Source organism: Coloeus monedula (genome assembly GCF_965178545.1).
Source record: "Coloeus monedula genome assembly, chromosome: 14".
Lineage (NCBI taxonomy): Eukaryota > Metazoa > Chordata > Aves > Passeriformes > Corvidae > Coloeus > Coloeus monedula.
Genome location: NC_138794.1, coordinates 10616066 through 10636020, shown reverse-complemented (window position 1 = coordinate 10636020; position 19955 = coordinate 10616066). Strand labels below are relative to the sequence as shown.

The window sequence follows — 19955 nt, the reverse complement described above, 5'->3', positions numbered from 1 at the left end:
GTTGACCCCACAGCCACTGATCTGGCTCTGACACCATTTGAAAAACAGATTTTAGTTTCCGCCACCATGGACAGCTTCATTTTAACAGTGACAGTAACTCAAAGAATGCTTTCTTGTAAACTATGGGGTCAGAATCACCACTTAAATAACTGTTTCCTCCCATAACATAAGTATGAAAATATTTTATCATTCTGCTAAGTACATTCTTTCCCCCCATGGGAAGATGGTTTATTTGTGTAGCTTTTAAAGTAAATCACATACACAAATTCCCTGAACATCTAAATCACAGTCTATCCTACAATCTTTGACACTAGGAATTTCTGCAACATGGAGTGTAAGAATCTGTAAATGTCCTATATGCCAGTGAAAAGATGTAAATTACTTGGAAAATGGATGGCAGAATTTCATGTCAGATACATGAGGGAAGGGTCCAAAAAAAAAAGTGAAATTTTGTGCCATACTAAGCAGTGCTGTGTATATTCCTTCCCTTTGTCATGTCTGTTGGTCCATCATTAGGGTTTTCCTCTCTCAGACATTGAAGATGTCACTGTCTCCAGTGGTGCTAATAAAGAGAAAGTAATGAAAGATTGCTGTTACAGGTAAAAAAAAAGATTTAGGCCATCCTAACTGGGATGCTTACATTCCTGCACCCTGAGAAAAGGAGAATATACTACCAAATACTGAGGTAATTTCCTAATCAGTATGTAAAAATCAAATGCTCAAAAAACCTTAAAATTCTCTGTTACCTGGAGAGTCCCATGAAAATCCTTGGTTTAGTCACAGGCAGGACACTTCAACTCTGGTCACCTCATCTCAGTGCATAAATGAAAGGTTATAGTAAAAATAAATAAAAATATAAACAAGAGGCTAGCAAGGATGAGGGAATGGCTTGTGCTTGAGAAGGGATTAAAGCTCCCAGAGTGGTTCATGCTGGAAAGTGGCTTGGAAAGAAAGGAAAGCGAACAGTCTGACTTATCATAAACAGGGAACAATTCGTCATTGCACAATAACTAAGTAATTACAGGCATTCATGGCTGTCAGGCCCCAAACAGTGAGGAGCAGTGTTCAACGCAGAGTGTAATTTCAGGCCTTATCTCAGATGGTGAAAAATGTGATGTCATAATATCTGAGAAATACTCGGAGTTTCCAGAGGCAGTGAGGGCAATTGCTGGAAGAACGGCTGGAAGGAGACATTCTGTGTGGTGACAGCAAATACCAGTTCTCTGAGGTCTTGGGTGAAGCCCTGGATGTATCACCAACACATCAGAAAGGCCAGGGATGTACATGTGTATCTGGATTGCCCAAAAGTTGTGAGTTTGAACCCAGGATCCAGCTGCTCGGTGTTAATTTCCAGGTATCAGATCCAGGCACTGAACATGTCCTTAATGCCATGTGTAGAGTTTCACCTGCTGCTCCTCCAGGACTTAAGCCCTGGAGATGGATTCTCACTTCTGGCTGTAGTTAATGCTCCTAGAAATGCTGTAACTCCATGCTGAGCTTTTGCCAGACTTACGCATGAAGTAATTAATGTTTCATTTGCAGTGAGTTTTTGAAGTGGACTTAAATTCCCTCCAGTACACTTGCTCCCACGTAATTCATCCTTGGCTCTGATATGACACCACAGTTCAAACACATTATGGCTGTTATTCATTATTATGCCTTTGACACAGTGTTTGTGAATTTTAACTGAAGATTTATTTTGATATAAATTTTTTCAGAGTGAAAGCAACTATCTGATTATTTCACCAAAAAAAAAAAAAAAAAAAAAAAATCTGGCTTTCCTGCTGCATTTGTACTCTGCTTTTGTACATGGAAAGAAAAAAAAAAAAACAACCCTGAATGTTTAGTTATTCTGTAACCAGGCATTTCAGGTTAAAGACACTGAAGGGATCAAAAAAGATAAGCAAAATTAAAACACCAAGGTCAGACAAATTCTTCTCAAGAGTAGTGAAGACAAATATGAGGAGGAAATAGAACACAAATCAGATCTTATCTCCACTTTGCTTCCTGGCCAAAGACGCTGAAAGTGTCTCCAAGAAGTAAAAAGATATCTCCCATTAACCAGTGCCAGTGTTGTCAGGGGAGACACAAAATCAAATACTCACACCCTTGCTGGAGAGGAGCACTCCTGAGCATGTTTGTGGTTCTCTGGAAAAGGAGAGGATTACTGGGAACACGAGCCAACTCTCACCAGTGGTGAACTGGTTTTATTTCCATGTACATTGTGCTGAATCCTAAATGTATCTCAGCCACCTACCTGCATCCTGACCCTAGACAGATATACATCAAACCATGTAGAAAATTGGGATGAAAAGAAACCTTCTGGGGCTTTGCAGTCACCATCCTTATGTTACAGTCACCCCTTCACAATGGCCAGTGTCTCCATCCCTCTACTTAGAAATTGTTCTGCAGGGGCCAGGTGTCTTCTTTGCACAGGAGGATTTTATTGTGAGATCACTTACTGTCCTGTCCCTGTACCTTTTCCCTGGCAACAAAATGCTCACAAGTATGCCAGAAAAGTGTTCCCCACTGTGATGGCACTTTTAGAAAGATCCAATTGGAATCGAGAAGGAAAGACAGTACAATTTGCTATGCGGTGGGACGTCCTGGCTGGACATGCCTCCAGCAGCAGGGAGAAGCTCCTGTTTCCTTGGGGATGCATTTCTGAACTCTCATCCAATCGCTGCCAGGCTGAGGCTAAGCAGTGAGACATCTCTGTTTGGGGAGCACACGTCTGCTGGGTGAGATTTCACAGGGGCTGCCTGGGGAAACTGATTGGATATGAGATGGGATTCAAAGGGTTAATCACACAAGAACAAAGCTTCAATGCCAAAGATCATAGAATCATAGAATGGCCTGGGTTGGAAGGGACCATAAAGATCATCTTGTTCCAACCCTTGCCATGGGCAGGGACACCTTCCACTAGACCAGATTGCTTCAAGCCCTGTCCAACGTGGCCTTGAACACTTTATTTCAAGCTGAAAAACAGCAAGAACAGGACAAACATAAGGATACCACGCCCACCATCTCAGTTTAGCTGGAGCTAACCAGTGCTACCTCTGTGCCCCAAGCCCACATCTCTCTTGCTTTGCAGTGTGCAGCTCCATCCATGAATCAGGTAGTTCAGGGAGGAGGAATCCTCCTTTCCCAGTGTGGCTGGCACAAAAATCAGAGCCTCTTAGCAGACTATTGACTTAGCCAGGCATTGACAGTACCTGTGAAAAGGGGATGGCAAAATCTCTGACAGGTGCTTCATCCTTTGCCTGCAAAGTTGATTGCTCTGTTAAGATGCTCTGACAGCCTTAGAATGGTCATTCATTGAAAAAAAGAATTAAAAAAAAGGATAATATCTGCTTTATCAGGACATGCTTCCTGTGTGCAGTGAGGACTGAGCCAAGCAGAGTGAACATTATCATTTATTTTAACTGCAGGGTAACTTATTACTGAGTGTCATTCTACTCAGCATGCTCTTTTAATACTGATTATGCCAATAACTTGAGCAAATAAACTGGAAGTTGCTACAGCTCATTCTTTGGCAAAAGGTCATTCACCTCGTGCTGTAAATGGTCCCACTAAAGAGGTGTGTTTTTTCAGGGGCTGGAGTGTACCTCACCTGTTGAACTGGCCTTCACACATGACTCAGGAGCAGAATGAATCACAGCTCGTAGCATACCCAGAGCAGGAGCACAGGGAACCTTGTATTACCACGGTGCTTGGAGGAGATGTCTTCGGATGACAGGGCTTAAAGAAGAAATGTAGCTTCCTCCCTGCTGGGAACTGCGCGTTTCTGGTGAGTTAGCGGAGATTAACGGGCATTCCTGCTGCACTGGCTGCTGGGTTAATTTATAGCTGTCTGTAAAGAAAGGCTTATTTATTTATTCCAGTTAGAAGGCTTGAATCCTTGAAAATTTTAAATGAAGGCAGACTTTTTAAGAAGAGACTGTCTGAATGGCAAGTAAAAAGCAGGCTGGGATAACTCCTGCTCATAAAAGCAGTGAAAGGAAAATATGTAATATAACTCAGATTTGCTCTTTAGCTTTTTACTTTACAGAGGTTAAAAAATAGCACAGACTGCCTTCTTGCCTTAGTATTTTAAATACTAAAGATTTTTCTTGTGTTCCTTAATGGAACTCAGTCCTTAATGTGCCTTTATAAACCACAGCATCCATTTGCATGGCTGTGGTGTGACGTATATATATCCTATATGAATCCCAAAGACAGGACATCCCACTTTAAGACTGTATTTGGAATAACTGACCCATTTTCATGCTATCAGCTAAGATAAGATAACCATCAGAGAAAGAGTCTGGATGGCAAGAGGAGACTACTTTAGAAAGACTGGGATAGTCTAAATGCATTGTCCCATATAGTGTAGTGAGTTTTGAGTATGGAGCCCAGAGGGACATTATCATCTTAACAGAAGCTGTACTTGATGGTATTTCCAAAAGATTTTTCTCCATCTTTACGTACACCAGTATAATATGTATCTAAAGACTTCTCATTTGCAGAATGAGGGCAACATGTGTCTTGGTGAGCAGCCATGAATATCAGACCTGACAAAACCCACTATCGAAAGCACAGGGTGGTTTCAGAGCACCACGTGCTGTGCCCTGACTGGAAAGAGTCCACGTGCAGCTGGGGATGTGTGTGTTCCCATGTTCCCACATGGCACAGCCCCCTTGCTGGATTATGCCAACCTTTAGAGCACCAATCCCTCAGGTCTGCCTTCTGCATGTGATAGGTCTCAGATCTCCAAGGGCTCCCATTATGAGAAAGGATTTTACCATTTAAGTGCTGGGATCAATGCATAGAGCAAAAAGCAATCACTTGCCATTTTTCTGTAATTTCTGTAATTTCTGTAATTTAATTTTTCTGTAATTTCTTGAGATTTCACTGAATGCTACCAAAGTCCGCAGATCCTCAGGAGGATTTGAAATAGCATCAGTGAGTGACTCTTTGTTCCTGAAATACACAACACCATACAGATTTTGAAGCTTTTGGTATGAAAATCCCATTTGCAAAAAGAAAGAAATTACAAAAATGTTCAGGTGTCAATATAAATTCAAAGTAACACAAGTTAAATGTTTCTTGAGAGGTAGTGGGTTCTTTGTTCTTTCTGCCTCCTTCCATATGAGTATAAAATGCATGAGCTCTCTCCCATTTGAGCTTCCTGTGTTGTACCCAAGATGGGAAGCAACCTCAAAAGGGTCTTGGGTGTCTTCAGAGGGATAGGAGACCAAAGTGCACACTTGGAGTTGCAGAGGCCTGGATCAAAGGGCTTATCCCTGTCCATCAGCAGGCAGAGTTACTGCTGAGATGTGCAGGCAGGGGAGCAATGGGGAAGAACATCCCCACACTCTCCCAGCTGGTCTCGTGGAGCAGTACTTGCCTAGGCTGGGATGTGGGCAGCAGGGCAGGGCAGCTGTCTGGGGGAGGCTGGAGGAGATGGCTTTAACAATCTCTTCCAGGCTGGAAGATCCAAACTCCTCAGAGCATTTCCAGTCCAACTGTGGGAGTCACTGTTTCCTTACTGAGGAAATTGGTGGTTTAGGCAGAATTCTGGATCCTGCTCAGACTCCACTGGAGTAGACACACTGACCTGAGAACACTTTGTCTTGTAGCTTTGATGAAACTAATTTGGTTAGTGTGATTTAGATGTAAGAGATCTGTAAAATAACAGTAGTTTCCCTGAAAGTATTTTACCTAAATGTCCTGTTAATGCTCAATAAATGTCCATTCTGCTGCTGTGTTGTACCTGCAAAGTTCTGGCCTCCAATGTGTGGAAAGATTTGGCAGTTGGTCACTACTTTATGAAGTAGTGAAGTACTTCCAGCAGCTTTCCAGCATCCCTGCAGTGCATAGACACCAGGAGGTAGCCCACAACTTATGAAACACCTAAGGGGAAAATCAGCAACATTCTTGTCAAATATTCCTGTTCGGGCGAATGATTACTCAGAAGCCTTGCACTGCAAGATTTAACACATTCAAGTGCCACTTCTTATTAGGGTGTAGCTGACTTGTAACTTATTTTCATTGGCATCAAGATTTTATTTCCTCCTTTGTAAGGGGTGATCCATGTGAATAAGCTAAAGGTTACCTGGACAGGAAGGTAATTGGCACACCTAACTGCGGGGAGCAGCTTTACCCATATTTTCTGTAATACAAAGTGGACCACATATTTGAGAGTCCCCTCCTCAAAGAATTTGCTAGCAGGTGGTTTTCTGGCAGCAGAGAGCAAACCTGCACGCCTGGTTAGCTATAAAATGTGAACTTTGAATTGTGAAGACATTGAGAAGGGGGGGAAAATAGTAGCAATCATTAGGTCTATAACCGACGGGACAAGTGCTTCCCTGAGGAGTCAGCAACAGCATTGTTGACACGCCTGGCACAGTGGAACATGCTTGTGAACAAGTTTCAGACAGCACCAGGCCACAAAGCAAAGGCAGGTAAAAGTTGAGAGTATCAGACTGTCATAAAAGTCTCCATATAATAATTAATGGCCTGTGGGGCCAGAATGTCTGAGGGACACGTGTGTTGTGGTGTCGTTGACCTTCCAGTGGGTGATGGCCAGCGAGCAGTGGGCTGGGTAGAGCCATCTCAACATCTCACCAACTCACAATGGACAGCCAGGAACCCCTGCTCAGGGCAGGTCCCTTCAAAGGAGGCTGAAGAACTAATTTGGATAAGCAGCCATAAAAGTTGGATTAATGCCACTGACAAATGAGGGACTAAAGGTCAAGGAGGACTTTCTGTTTCCCTGAGGGATGGGAGACACTGTATGCTCAATGGCAAGCCAGCCTTGCCTCCTCTTGGAGCTAATCCTTCCATTTCCTCATCTCCACACCCTTATTCTGCCATCCATGGGTTGGCAACAGATAGCCACATGCAAAGTATGTATTCTCTAAGGATTAAGGCAGGGGAGCAAGCAGGGAAGCTTAGTTAGTTGGGGAGGGGCTGGCTTGCAGCAGCTGAGCTCACATCTGTACAGGTTCACCTCGGCAAGGGGTCCAACCTCAGGCAGCAGACACTGTGCCAGACTCCCTCTGCGGTCACCTTGGTGGCTCCAGGGATTTCTGCACCCTGTTGTGGCAGCTCAGACTCACATTCACAGGAAGAAACAGATGCCAAAGTACATGAGATCCTCCCTCTGAATAGAGCTGGAGTAGGAGGGCAATCAGGGTCTTTCACAACTCCTTAGTTTCTCTGTCTTTCTCAGGCATCTCCACACTGAAGAAACACTGTGAAGGCACGATCCATCCCACCTGCATATACATTCATATAATATGAAGTTCTTGTGGATAATCCCATTTTTCCTCCTGCAAGGTAGAGTCTTGGCTTAAAGGACAGTGTTGTGGGTAAAGTAGGTCACATGTGCAAAGACCTTAACTTTCTGGAAATACAGTTTCTTTCTTTCTATGGGGCTGTTTTCCTCAGTATACACCAGCAGCAGTCTGGCTGAGCCATGGGAAAAGTTGCACCCCAGTTCCAGAACTTGGTGTCATTCCCATCTGCACTCTGTATGTCCTCTGCTTGGGGTTGGCCACACTTACATGTTGGTTTCTTTGCAGACGTTTAAGCCTTTCTGATAAAAAATGCTAGAGTCTAGCTGTGTTTACAAGCCAGCCTGATAAATAGGAATTTATTGCTGGAGGACTGCAGTCCAGAGTCAGATTTCCAGGACTGGTCTTGACAACGCAACTCTCTGGTGAATTGTGGCACACAGAGCTGCCTCTCAGTGGAGGGAACTGGGGAAAGTGGAAAGGCCCTATCAGCATCCTGGGGTCTTTGCAGCCATGGTGCCCCACCATAATGGGTTCTGCAGCCAAAATCACTCTCCACTATTCAGTGCATGACATCAGGCTGTGCACTCAGGGCTGCATTCTGCCTGCTTGGAGAGACGTGCTGGGCAACCCTGCAAGTGAAGGGGAAGGTCACTTGCAGTCTGAAGGGCTGCAGTGAGTGACCATTGCGTCTTTCTCTTTCCTCCACAGCTGAGGCAGAGCACAAGTACCTCCCGACCACCCTGGCCAGCACACACGTGTACGAGCACACAGCAGGCAATGCTACCCTTCCACTGGGCTTGGAACTGGAACAGCTGGAGGAGCTGCTCTGGTTCTTCCGCAGAGAAGACCGTAAGTCCCATTGGTGTTCCCGGTCTGAGACACAGTCCTTGGCTGTTAACTTTCCTGCTTAACAGAGATGCCTGACGGCATTACCTGAGGAGGTGATTTACCGCAGACACACAAACCCTCAGTCTCACCTCTGGAAGAAGCAGGCCATAGGTGAAGACAGGCAGGAGGCTTTGCTGAGATAGTGTCTCTGGGGTTCAGCCTCTTTCCAGGCAGAGTCTGCCAAGAGAGCAAAGGTCTCTTGTGATTTTGGCAGGGTGAGGGAGCAGATTGACATAGCAGCAGGTCAGTGCCATGAGGATCAACTTCAAAGCCACAAAAATCAAGGACAGAACATCCTGGATGCCCTCAGGAAACACCTGGCCAGGCTCTGTGGGTCACACTGTGCTGTGCCTACTAACCCTGCCTCTCTGCTTTCCCTCAGCCTCAACATGGAATTACTCTGTCCTTGCGCTTTCCCTCGCGACCATGATTTTGGGTCTTGTTCTTCTGACCATTAACATTGTTCGAAACAGGTGAGTCAGGAAAATCTGAGAATCTTCTGGTGTGTGGTGGTGCCCTGAAATCCTCACAGGCAGACAGACACAGGGGTTTGGCAGGGCAGGACAAACACTAAGTGATGAGGAGAAAAGCAAAGACAAACTCCCTTTGAACCATTTTTCGTTATAAAACCTTGCCTGATGCCTGCTCTCTTTGTGTCACTTGGAACAAGCCCCTTCCCTTCTCTGAGTCCTGGATCCAGTAAAGGTCTGCACAGCTCTGCCCAGCCCAGCAAGGCTGCTGGGAGGGAAGTGATGATAACTATGCTGTGATGTGCTTTCCCCTAAGTACAGGGGCTCTGGAGCAGGACTCCCAGCCTTTTTCCATCCACATCCCCACACTGTTCCCCTGTTGCTGCACAACCCCACAGCTGAGGAGCAACTCACTGTTTGCTACTGTACGAAAACTTAGCTCTGTGTCAGAGCTGCTGTCTTCAGACCAAGAAAAGAGCTAATGCTACGAGCCTGCCTCGCACTCCCTCTAGTGATGGCTGGCTGCGTGCTGCTCCTGACATCAGGAGCTGGGTGCTCTCGAAGTGTGAATCCCACAGCTGTGTGTGCTCAAACACTTCAGAGCTCTTACCTGTCAGCGTTTGCCCATAAGCAGCTGGCGTGTTCCAGGAACATGGTGCAAACTGACGGCTGTGACCATCACCAGGGTAGGTGCCCTCAGATGTGGGCTGGGCTTGCTGCTTCACTCCATGTGTCCTTGTGCCTTCCCTGCAGGAAAAGGAAGATCCTCGTGAATGGAGAAGCAGCACAAACCACACAGCAGGTTGACCTGGATGCCAAGCAAGCCCTGGTGCCTGTGCAGGAATACAGCCCGGCCGAGCCGCAAAAGCAGGAGCCAGGGCCCCAGGACCGGAGACCAGGGGACGTGACGGTCCAGTGGAAGGACGGGACTGTCACGTCCCTGTACACGGAGATGTCTGAGGAGGCCATATAGTGGCAGCTGAAGTCAGCCCATTTAGGCCTTAAGAAAGGTATCGGAAGGTCTCAGTTCATAGGGATGGAAGTTTAAAAATGCAGTTTAGCCTGGGAAAAGAGAAGAGTGAAACAAGAAAGCAGCAGAGTTGCACCTGCAGGAGGGGCCCTGGGCTCAGCTCCTGCCTGGCTGGTGTTCCTCCATTGCTCTCAGCTGCTTCCAGCCTTCCCTCCAGTGCCAACTTCATCTCCTTCCTCAGGTGCTGCAAACAAGAGGGAGCTGAGCCAGGGAAGGAGGTGGGAAGCTTGGCATGCAGTCAGGCAGGGTGACCACCCTCACTTCCCATCAGCAACACTGAAGCTGAGGCATTTTTATTCTTTTCAGAATCATCTTTATTAAAATACTTTGCAAAGTGGTTGATCAAAATGCTGTATTGAATCTCTCTATCAGTAAGGTCATATATAAATATATATATATATATATATATGGCTATATGTACAAATATACACATGGATATTTTACTCTGCAAAGTAACTGCAACTCCAGGGAGAAGCAGAACATTTAACCTGATAGAGCACCTGAAACCAAACACCCAGCCCTTTGTGTCCTTTGCTGGGCATGTAGAAGCCATTAAATAATTTAGGACATTATTGGAAATATACCAGTCTTTTAAACAAAGGCTTTTCAGACCATGTCCTCGTCAGCAAAGCGTCTCCTTGCATAGCCTCTGGAAAGGGATGCTATAGTGTAAAAAGTTGATTTAAAAAGCAGCAATTTTGGTGTGACTTAGCTTGATGTGTGGGTATCAGTTTCAGGCTACCTGAGGCCTTTATGTAGCTGAAACATTATCGACACCTTTTTTATCTGGATTTAAAAAAAAATAAAAATTCCTCCTACTTAATGCTCAGTCGGGGACCTGTGGGATGAATGAGATGGGTGCCTCCATGCCGGATTAATGATTAATTCCCCCTTCCTGGGCTCCTGTAGCTGCGTGCCAGGTGCCCAAGCTGGCTGGGGGCTGTGGGGATGGCCCTTACCCTCCCAATGGTATCCACAGCTCTGGCTCCTTTGGGAGCTTCTGCATCCTCATGGAAAACTGAGCTGGCCCCAGTGCCAGTGGCAGGACAGGGTGCAAACACCACAGCAGCACTGGGCAGGGGCAGGCAGAACAATGCCACAGCCCATGTAGGACCTTTGGCACCCTGCCTGCTTGCCAGGTTGCCACTGCTGGCTTTGCCCCAACACGGAGTCTGGGGCTGCCATCTGCCAGTGGCTGCTGCAGTGCCTGTGAGTCCATCATGGAAAATCTCACCCCCTGCGGAGCTGGGGGGATGGATGAGAGTGTCTCTCAACCCTCTCTGCAGCCCACAGGGATGTGTCCTAAAATATCTTGAAGCCTTTCAGCAGGGTGAGTGTGGGAGCCTTCCTTTTGCTCTGAGCCCGCGAGGACTTGATGGTGACCAGCTTGGCCTGGGCCACTGAGGGGATCTCCTTGTAGTTGACGGTGGAGAGGGTGTTGAAGGTGCAGGTGGCCAAGCTGTGGTGGGTGGGCAGGGCCACCGGCGTGGCCACGGGTGGGCAGGGCCGCTCCTCGGAGATGAAGAGTGGCCGCAGGTTCCACTCGGCCTGGCGCCGCACCTCCCGCACGGCCTCGTGGAAGACGTGCTGCACCCGGGCGAAGTCCTGGCATGCTGACACCTCATGGAAGAGGCACCCAAACCGGCTGGCGAGGGACATCCCCTCTGCTGAGGGCACCTGCCTGGTGAGAGGGGAGCGGATGGGTGCAAGATCCCTTGGGGCATGGCAGCCACCCAAAAACGGTGCAGGCAACAGATCCTGCATCCCATGCCTGATTCCCAAAGAGCATCAGGGTAGCACCTGCCCATCCCTGCCCTGGGACAAGCAGGTACATGAATCCAAAAGACTTTTGCCTTTCCCAAAATCCCAGAGTAACGGTCTCTTTGTGTCCTCGGGGAATCACACAGCTTCCCTTTCAGGGATGTGTTCCAGGGACCTGGGGGAGGGTGTGAGGGCAGTGCACTGGGAAGCAGGGAGGAGGAGATGGGGCAGGTCCTTGCTGTGGGGAGGGGGATACCTCCATCCTGGGAGCACAGGGGTTTCAGCAATGCACGTGACTCAGGGACCCATGGGACCACAGAGCAGCACAAAAGGCCAGAAAAACATACCAGGCACATCCAGTCCTGGCAGTGCGGCTGGGACTAGAGGGCTCCAAGGAAAGGAAGGGCACGTCCAGAGGGGCTCCTCTGGCTCAAGCCCTCCCAGGGATGGTGATGTTGCCTCACCACTCAGCCAAAAAACATCCCACTAAAAATACCAACGGGCTCAAAATAAACACATCACTGCTTGGGCAGGAGAGCAGAAACTTCGGGGATGTGGGAGGATGTTGCAAATACTAATGGGGATGGAAATACTCGCAAAGAAATTTGATTTGGGTTTTGCATCCCAGCTGGAGGGATGGGGGATCTGTGAGCTCTCTCCCACGGGGAACAGGCAGCTTTACCACGTGCCCGATACCTGTACTGCTCCATGTCCAGTTTGTTTCCCAGCAGGAGCACGGGGCAGCGGCACTGGCAGCCCTGTGCATGCACGGCGAGGACCTCGAGGTAGCGCTGGCAGCCCTCAAAGCTCTTCCTGTCGTCAATGCTGTAGACAACAAGGAAGGCGCTGGCCCAGCACAGGTAGCGCTCGCAGTTCCCAGGGCCATCCTGGGGGTGAGAGGAGCAGCTGAGCCATGGTCCAGTCATGGTCCAGCCTTGGTCCAGCTGGTCATCACCCCCCAGTGCCTCACCTGGTCAGCTGTGTCCATCACCTTCAACAGCACAGGCTGCTGGTCCACCAGCTCCTCCGAGGAGTAGGTGTCCTCTGCAAGGAGAAGGGTGGTTGTGAGGATGGGGTGGCACATCCTGTCTTCTTCAAAGCCAAGCAAAGCCCGGGATGCTTGGCATACCATGGAAAAATTTCAGCCCTGATGAGGAGCATCCTCCACCAATGCCTCCCACCTTACTCCTCCCATTATTTTGAGGGACTGGTGTTGATGTTGCTGGGCAAGCCTGGCTAGGAGCGCTTATTTCTCCCCATGTGCTGCAAGCATGGGCTTGCGTGGGAGAAGGAGGGAGAAGAAGGAGCTTGGCACAACAATCCCTGCACCTAGGGCTTGGCCCTTATCTAAATTCCACAGCCTGGTGAGATAAAGTGAGCTGGGGGCTTGACATGGGACTGTTTCCCAATAAATCAAGCAAGAGGAGCAGTCCTTTCTTTTGGAAGGAGGCCAGGCAGGGAGAGCCATTCAGCCATTCCCTCAGGAGAAAGATGCTTTCTTTGGGCTGGCTTTTAACGGATGTGTTTCGGAAAGGTTTTGACGTGGGAAGATGAAACCACATTCCCAAAAATATCCAAGGAAGAAAGTATTTATCCTTCTTTCTAAGAGTCACTGAATTATTAGGGGCTGGAGTTGGTTCATGGACAAGGTCCATATCTTCCTAATGTCCCCGATAAATCATTTATGGTTCTTCCCCACAGCCTGGAGTCAGGCCTAGGAAAATTGTTATTAATTACTCAAGTGAGTGGAAAAAAAATGCCCAGAACTGCTCGCTGCAAAACTCAGCCCGAGGGTTGCCTGCTGTGCACCCATCCTCATTCCCTCAGCCCAACAGACATGAGATGCTCCTCAAAGAGCCCAAAGAATTCAGCTTTTGGGTTTTTTAGGGGGCGATGCAAGGAGCCAACATTCCCTGTGGGACATGCCCCCAGAGAGGGCGCTGCTTTCACCTCTGTTTTCAGACAGTTTTGGGTCAAATCCAGCCCTTCTTGTTGTTTTTTATATAATTTTGGGTGGGGTTTTTTTTGTTCCCCTTACATGCCAATTCATGGGAAACGCAGGAGATGGGAAGGATGCTCCATGGGATGAGAACGTGTCTTACCCAAGTTGGGATCATACTCGCTGATGAACCTCTTGGTTAGAAACTTCACGGTCAGAGCTGCAGGGGGTGAAAGAGGCAGGTGAGGCAGGTGTCCCCTCACGGCACCCCGGCAGCTCCCCGATGCCCTGCCCTGCTCGTGGCTGTGGGTGCACATCTCACCTGACTTGCCGGCCCCTCTGCACCCCAGGATGGCCACGTTGCACTCAGGGAGGGGACTCTGGGGTGGCCGCTCGCCGCTGGCTCGGGGTTTGCCGAACATCGAGGACATCCTCGGTCCTGCGGGAGAGAGCGGGGGGACATAGAGCACCCGCTGCCATGCCGGATAGGGACCTTCTCACTGCCTGACTCGAGGGTGCCCCAGCCTGGGGAAGAGAAGGGCTCAGCCGCACCAGGGTGGGAGATCCCCTCTCTTCCATCCGCATCCTGGAGCCAGGCTGGCTGGCATCCTCATCCCACAGTGGCGGCCAGCACCCCACCCAAAGACAGGGACCCCCCAGCCTCCTGCCCACCCATCACACGCCAGAAAGAGAAGAGAAACGCAGCCTCCCACCTTAAAACCTACGGCCGGAGGGGACGTGGGGCTCTCCGGGAGCGCGGGGCTGGGGAAGCAGCGGCCCCTCCGCGGCCGGGGCTGGGATGAATGAGGCAGGCGGAGGCGAGCGCGGCTCCCGCTGCTCGGGCTCCAGCCAAACTCCTTGTAAGGAAAGCTGCCACGCCGCGGGGCAGGACACGCTGCCCCGGCCACCCCGAGGACGGTGCCCCCGGCAGGGCACACGCCAGCACCACGAGCTCCCCCGGCTTCGGGCAGGGACCCCCGCGCCCGAAGCCTGCCGTGCCTCGGCTCGGTGGCCACGTCGCCATGTCCCGGCACCTTCTTCAGTCCTCAGCTCCTCGCCGTGTCCCCAGTAAGCCCAAGCCTGGTCCCTCTGCCCTGGCTGAGGCTGGCGCACTCATCACACCTCCGGCCGGCAGGAGCAGCACCCGGAGCTGCCGGTCCAGCCACCCTGCCCACCACCTGCCCGGCTCCTTCGGATGCAATTAAGCACAGACACCTTCTGCTGCCGGCAGAGTCTTTCGAGGGAGAAAAATACTCTTTTCCCACCCAAAAGACTCAGTCCCAAGAGGAAAAGGGAGCCCGGGGAGTACTCACCAGTGCCCGCACCAATCCATCAGCCGGCACCCAGTGGCTCTGAGCCTGAGTAGGTGGCAGAGGCTGAAGTCAGCGTTGTCATTGCGATCACAGCCATTTGGGATAGGGCTTAACGGCCGGGACCACAGGATACGGCCCCTGGACCGGCCCCGAGGGACTGCGGGGAGGGGTCATAGCCGAGGCTGGAGAGCGAAGGCTGCTCCGTGGCCATGCGGGGCTGCTGCACCCTTGGGAATATTGTCCGTTAATACAGGCAGGATATTTTTAAACCCTCCCAAAATAGTCTGGGAGTGTGGAAGTCCCTGCAAGCCCCAGGGATGGGGAGGATGGGGATCACAGGGATAACTCCCCTGTGGAAAGCAGAGCCCCTCTGAGGACCTCTGACTCCAGACTCCCTTTGGACACAGGTCTAGGGTGCTTAAAAGCAATTGGAACTAAACATGGTATTTTAAGCTGGGTATCCATGAGGATCAATTACAGCGGTCCAAGTGCAAAACTCTCCCCTTCTCCCTTAAACTCACACTTTTGGGGAAACCTGCTGGGGCCATGACCCTGAGGCAACAGCTTTGCCGTCATGCACTGCCCTGAAAGTTTCCAGCTGCTGGGATGAGGAGGTTAAGGAGGGAGCAAAAAAAGAGACCTTCAACGGGATGAGCTGCTCAGGTTAAATGATTCATCAAAACCAAAACACCAGCTGAAAACTAATCACGGGTAGTGATGGGGAGATCCAGGAAGGAGGCCCCCAGGTGAGCCCTGTTGTCAGCCTTCCTTGGCACCCCACGGCAGAGGTGAAATGGGATTTCTAGCCAGAAAAAGCTGTGATTAACATACACAAACAAGTGATGTGCCACAAGTAACACTTTTCCTCACTGTCAACCTGTGTGTCAGTAAACAGGGGTTTATCTCTCCCCTCTGCCAGGTATTATAGGGAGCTGGGCAAGCCCTGAGGCCAGAGGGGAGGTTTTTTGGTTGCTGCACTTCCTTTTTCTCACCATGAGATCCCAGGTGAAGCACAGGCTGGCTTACGGCTCCTTGCAGCTGCCACGGATGTTGCAGATGCTGCTGCTGTGGGGCAGGTCGCAAAGGAAGGTCTCTCCCTGCCCATGGCAACGCTTGAGGAAGAGCCAAGTCCCCTTCCCATGGCTGAGGTGGGTGGCAATGAGATTTGCTGATGCCGTTTACCTCCCTGGGCTGTAAACTCCATGTTTTAGGGGAAAAAAAATAGGGTGGCCATATGCTCTCCCCAGCAAGTGTGCTGCCCTCCCCAGGTTGGGGACTGTTCCTTTAGGGCATTACTAGGACGATGCCTGGAAGTGGAGAGAATAAAACCTGATTTCTTCTGAGTTGCTGGCCATACTCCATGGGATGATCCAGGCACCTCTGCCGTGCCCAGCGCTGGCTGGTGACACTGGAACCCTGCCTGAGTTTGGGTGGGCAGCTGAGCCTGGCGGATACCTTTGAAGGGCCCCGGTCACAAGCTCAGCTATCTTTAGCCCAAGGTATTTATATTACAAGACCGCTGGGCAGTGCAGCAAAGGCATCAAAGAGTGGAGAAGGCCGGAGGGGGCTGTACTGGGCACAAAGGGACATCGGGTGCTCCCCCACCCCTGAGAGCTGCTCAGGTCCCAGGAGAGAATGACCCCAGAGGAGGGAGGTTCCCAGGCAGGGCCCCCGGAGCGGGTGCGTATCCGGGTGGAGGGGCAGTCATTCTCGGTGGAGAAGACCTTGCTGGTGGAGAGCAGTGAGTACTTCCGTGCCCTCTTCCGCTCAGGCATGAGGGAGAGCACACAGGAGGAGATTGGGCTGGGGGAGCTGAGTGCAGCCGGGTTCCTCGCTATGCTGCAGGTGCTGGCGGGTGAGAGGCCCATCCTTGGCAGCGAGGAGACCTTCCAGGCAGTGGAATGTGCTGCCTTCCTGCAGGTGAAGCCCTTGGCCAAGTACTTGATCCACTCCATCAACTCTGACAACTGCATCCTGCTGTACCAAGCCGCTGCCATATTTGGCCTCCTGGATCTCTTCCACTGTGCTGCGCTCTACATCAGGGACAGCTACACTGAGCTGGAGGAGTACCTGGACTGCCTCTCTGATGACCTGCTGGCCTATGTGGAAGCCCTCCTACCCAGCACCTTTGTGGCAGTGGGAGCCCACACACCCACCTTCGAGTTCTTAGAGGACCTCTCCAGGACCATCTGCTACCTGGACGAGGAGACCAACACGTGGAGGACCCTCTCCTGCCTTCCACTGAGTGCCAGCACATTCCTAGCCGGCATGGCAACCATGGATAATAAGATCTACATTGTGGGTGGCGTCTACGGAGCCAACAAGCAGGTGGTAGAGAGCAGCTTCTGCTATGATGCTGACACCAATGCCTGGAGTGAGTTCCCCAGCCCTCACCAGCTGCGCTACGACGTCAGGCTGGTGGGCCACGAGGGCTACCTTTATGCCATCGGTGGCGAGTATGAGAAGATCTCACTCAAGTCCGTGGAGAGGTACGACCTGGCCTCCAGCACCTGGACATTCGTCTCCGACCTGCCACAGCCGAGCACGGCAGCGCCCTGTGCCCAAGCCTTGGGGCAGATCTTTGTTTGCTTGTGGCAGCCACTGGACACCACTGTCATCTATGAGTATGAGACCCAGCAAGACGCGTGGCTTCCCGTCACCGAGCTCAAGCGGCACCAGAGCTATGGGCACTGCATGGTGGCCCATCGTGACAACCTCTACATCATGCGCAACGGCCCCTATGACGACTTCTTGCGTTGTGTCATCGACTGCTTCAACCTGAGATCGCGGCAGTGGAGCGCCCTGCCTGGGCAGTTCATGAACAGCAAGGGAGCCCTCTTCACCGCTGTCGTCAGGGGTGACACCATCTACACCGTCAACAAGATGCTGACGCTCCTCTACTCCGTGGAAGAGGAGACCTGGAAGCAGAAGAAGGAGCGGGCAGGTTTCCCACGCAGCGGCTCCCTGCAGACCTTCCTCCTGCGGCTGCCAAGACGTGACCATGACATCGCAACGTAGCTGATCCCCCATCCCATGTCAGGATGCTCTCCTTGCAAAGGCCTCAGCTCTGCACTCACTGCTCCCCTGGGCTCCTCTCCTCCTCCATGGAGCTGTGCTCAGGACCAGGGATGCATCATGTTGGACCTTGGAGGTGACATCAGACCCTGCCAGACGGAAAGGGCAGCTGCTGTCTGCCTCTTCCTGCCCTGCAGGGGCACAAAGTCCTGTCAGCCATGAGCTCACAAGCCAGCTGTGTGCAGGACATTGTGGCTTCTGCAGAGGACAGATACCATGGAGGTGCAAACATGGGATTTATTTATTCTGACTGCACTCTGAGGGTGTGCAGCATTCCACCTCCTCTCTGCCTCAATGGGAAATCATTCATTACATGCCAGAATTAAAAGGAAAACTATAGAAAAGCTTCTCATTACTGTGTTTTTCATTACTCTTAGGTTTGGGGTTTCTTTTCCCCCATGCTTCTGAAGGAAAATACCTCCTAACGGGGATCTATGTCAGGACTTGCTCCTGCCCCTGAATGCTTTTTCAGCTGCAGCTCAGTTTCAGAGCCATATGTGGGAGTGCGGTTCCCACGCAGCCCTGCACTCCCCTGGGAATTCTCCGTGGCTGCAGCAGGGTCCTGAGAGGAGGAGGGGAGATGGGGAGTGAAGGAAAGCAGCTCCTGGGCATCAGGTGCTTAATGTACCAAGGGTTTTCTGGGACCTGGGAACAATCCATCACCCCCCCCAAGCCCCAGCGGGCTGGCAAGTGCTGGCTCTCACCAGAGACTCACTTGAGACAAGTCAGGGTCTTTTGAGGACATGGCAAAGCTTGGTAGTACAGAGGGTGCCAAAAGGAAAGGAGGGAGAGGTAGCAGCACCATTACATGGTGATACCAGGCTTTCAGAGCTCCACAGCCAGAGGAGCTGTTCCCATTAGATCCCACCACCCAGTGTTGAGGGTTGACAGCCCTCAAGACCAGCTCTGGGGATGGCTGGGGAGCACAGAGCTCCCCTCTGTGACCATAGGGGCCAATGCAGCAGCAAACCCAGACCCCGGCTCAGCTCGCTTCCCATCCATGGGGCAGGCTTTGGGCTGCCTGTGCTGTCCAGGCTGGGAGGGAGCGGAAGGGAATACCAGCCAGAATGCTTCAAATACCTCTGCTGCTGATCCTCGCCAAGTCTCAGCATTTTCAAAACAGTTCCCGCATTTGAGAATAAATCCACTCAACGCAACCGCAAATCAAAACAAACCAGAAAACCCCAGCTTGCACCCACAGCCAGATGGAAAACCACTGGATGCGCCTTGTCCCCATTTGCTCTCTGCCACTGGGCCAGGCCACCACCTTGCTGTCACCCATGAGGGGACTGCTGCCTGTGGAGCTGCAGGTCTGGTGGTGGCAAGGGGGAGGCAGGGGACACCAGTGGACCTGTCCCAGCTCTGCACTGTGGGCACTGTGAGCTGAGCAGCATTGCAGTCCCTGGATGGACTGTTACAGGAACCCATCAAATCAAATCATTGTCCCCTTCCCAGACAAAGCCAATTAACATTTCACATTGTCTTCTCCTGAGAGCAGCACATGGAAGAACATTGCTTTAAAACAATTTTAAGTTGAACAAACAGCTTAAACATCCATTAAAATAAAGCTAAAATAATTCTGTTACTAAAATATTTGTGTTGGGCTTGTGTGGCCAACCCTAGACCACAAAACTTGGCAGGCTTACCCCTTCCCTCCATCTCTGACACCAAGTGATACAACCTCCTCCCCACCTCCACATACTGCTTTTTGACAGTTAGGGGTTTACAAAGATATTTGTCAACAAAATGCAAAAGGTTTTAAGTGTAGCACTTGAGGGAAAGCGTGAGTCTTGGCAGGCAGCTGACTATGGCACGGATGCTCCCAAGAGCCATTTGTTGCATCCATCAATCCAGGCTGTGATCCAGAAAGTAACACAAAATCATTTTAGATGCAAAGGGAGGAAAAGAGATACATTTCTTACCTCTGCAAGAAACAATGATCCAGAACCAAACAAGCCACTAAGGAGGGCGAGAAGCTGCTCAGCCTGTGCACAGTGAGTTGGCGCTGCCAGTGTGCTTTGCTCCACCAGAATCCAGCACCACTGGCACCAGCACAGCACCCTTATCTTCCCCTTTCCATCCTCACGGTGTTTGCTCCGCCAAAGATCACAGTTTGAGGCGACGCGATCTGCCTAATCACAGTTTAACCTTTTGCAAGTCTCGTTTTTAAGGTGACATCATCTTGGCAAGGGGGAA

General features: G+C 50.6%; 2 protein-coding genes across 5 annotated transcripts; one reads left to right on the top strand and one right to left on the bottom strand.

Moving 5' to 3' along the window:
* Nucleotides 1–7425: 7425 nt before the first annotated feature.
* Nucleotides 7426–19901, bottom strand: RASL12 (RAS like family 12). Of its 4 annotated transcripts, none has more exons than XR_014226803.1 (8): nt 19682–19901; nt 13694–13810; nt 13535–13591; nt 12403–12476; nt 12129–12319; nt 10631–11352; nt 9748–9855; nt 9304–9388 (listed from the first exon to the last, which is right to left on the bottom strand). XR_014226803.1 is itself a non-coding variant. In XM_082290404.1 (7 exons), the coding sequence occupies exons 2-7, from the start codon at nt 13800–13802 to the stop codon at nt 8257–8259; spliced, it is 660 nt and encodes a 219-aa protein (XP_082146530.1). In that variant the 5' UTR covers nt 13803–13810; nt 19682–19901; the 3' UTR covers nt 7426–8256. The 4 variants fall into 4 exon arrangements, 2 of the variants coding, with proteins under 2 accessions (XP_082146530.1, XP_082146529.1); XR_014226804.1 differs by lacking the exon at nt 19682–19901 and adding an exon at nt 14685–14824; XM_082290404.1 differs by lacking the exons at nt 9748–9855; nt 10631–11352 and adding an exon at nt 7426–8348 and having other exon boundaries at nt 9252–9388.
* On the top strand, nt 16240–17845 carry KBTBD13 (kelch repeat and BTB domain containing 13). The gene has a single exon (XM_082290402.1). It carries the CDS (start codon nt 16320–16322, stop codon nt 17700–17702), a length of 1383 nt encoding a protein of 460 aa, XP_082146528.1. The 5' UTR covers nt 16240–16319; the 3' UTR covers nt 17703–17845.
* Nucleotides 19902–19955: the final 54 nt, after the last annotated feature.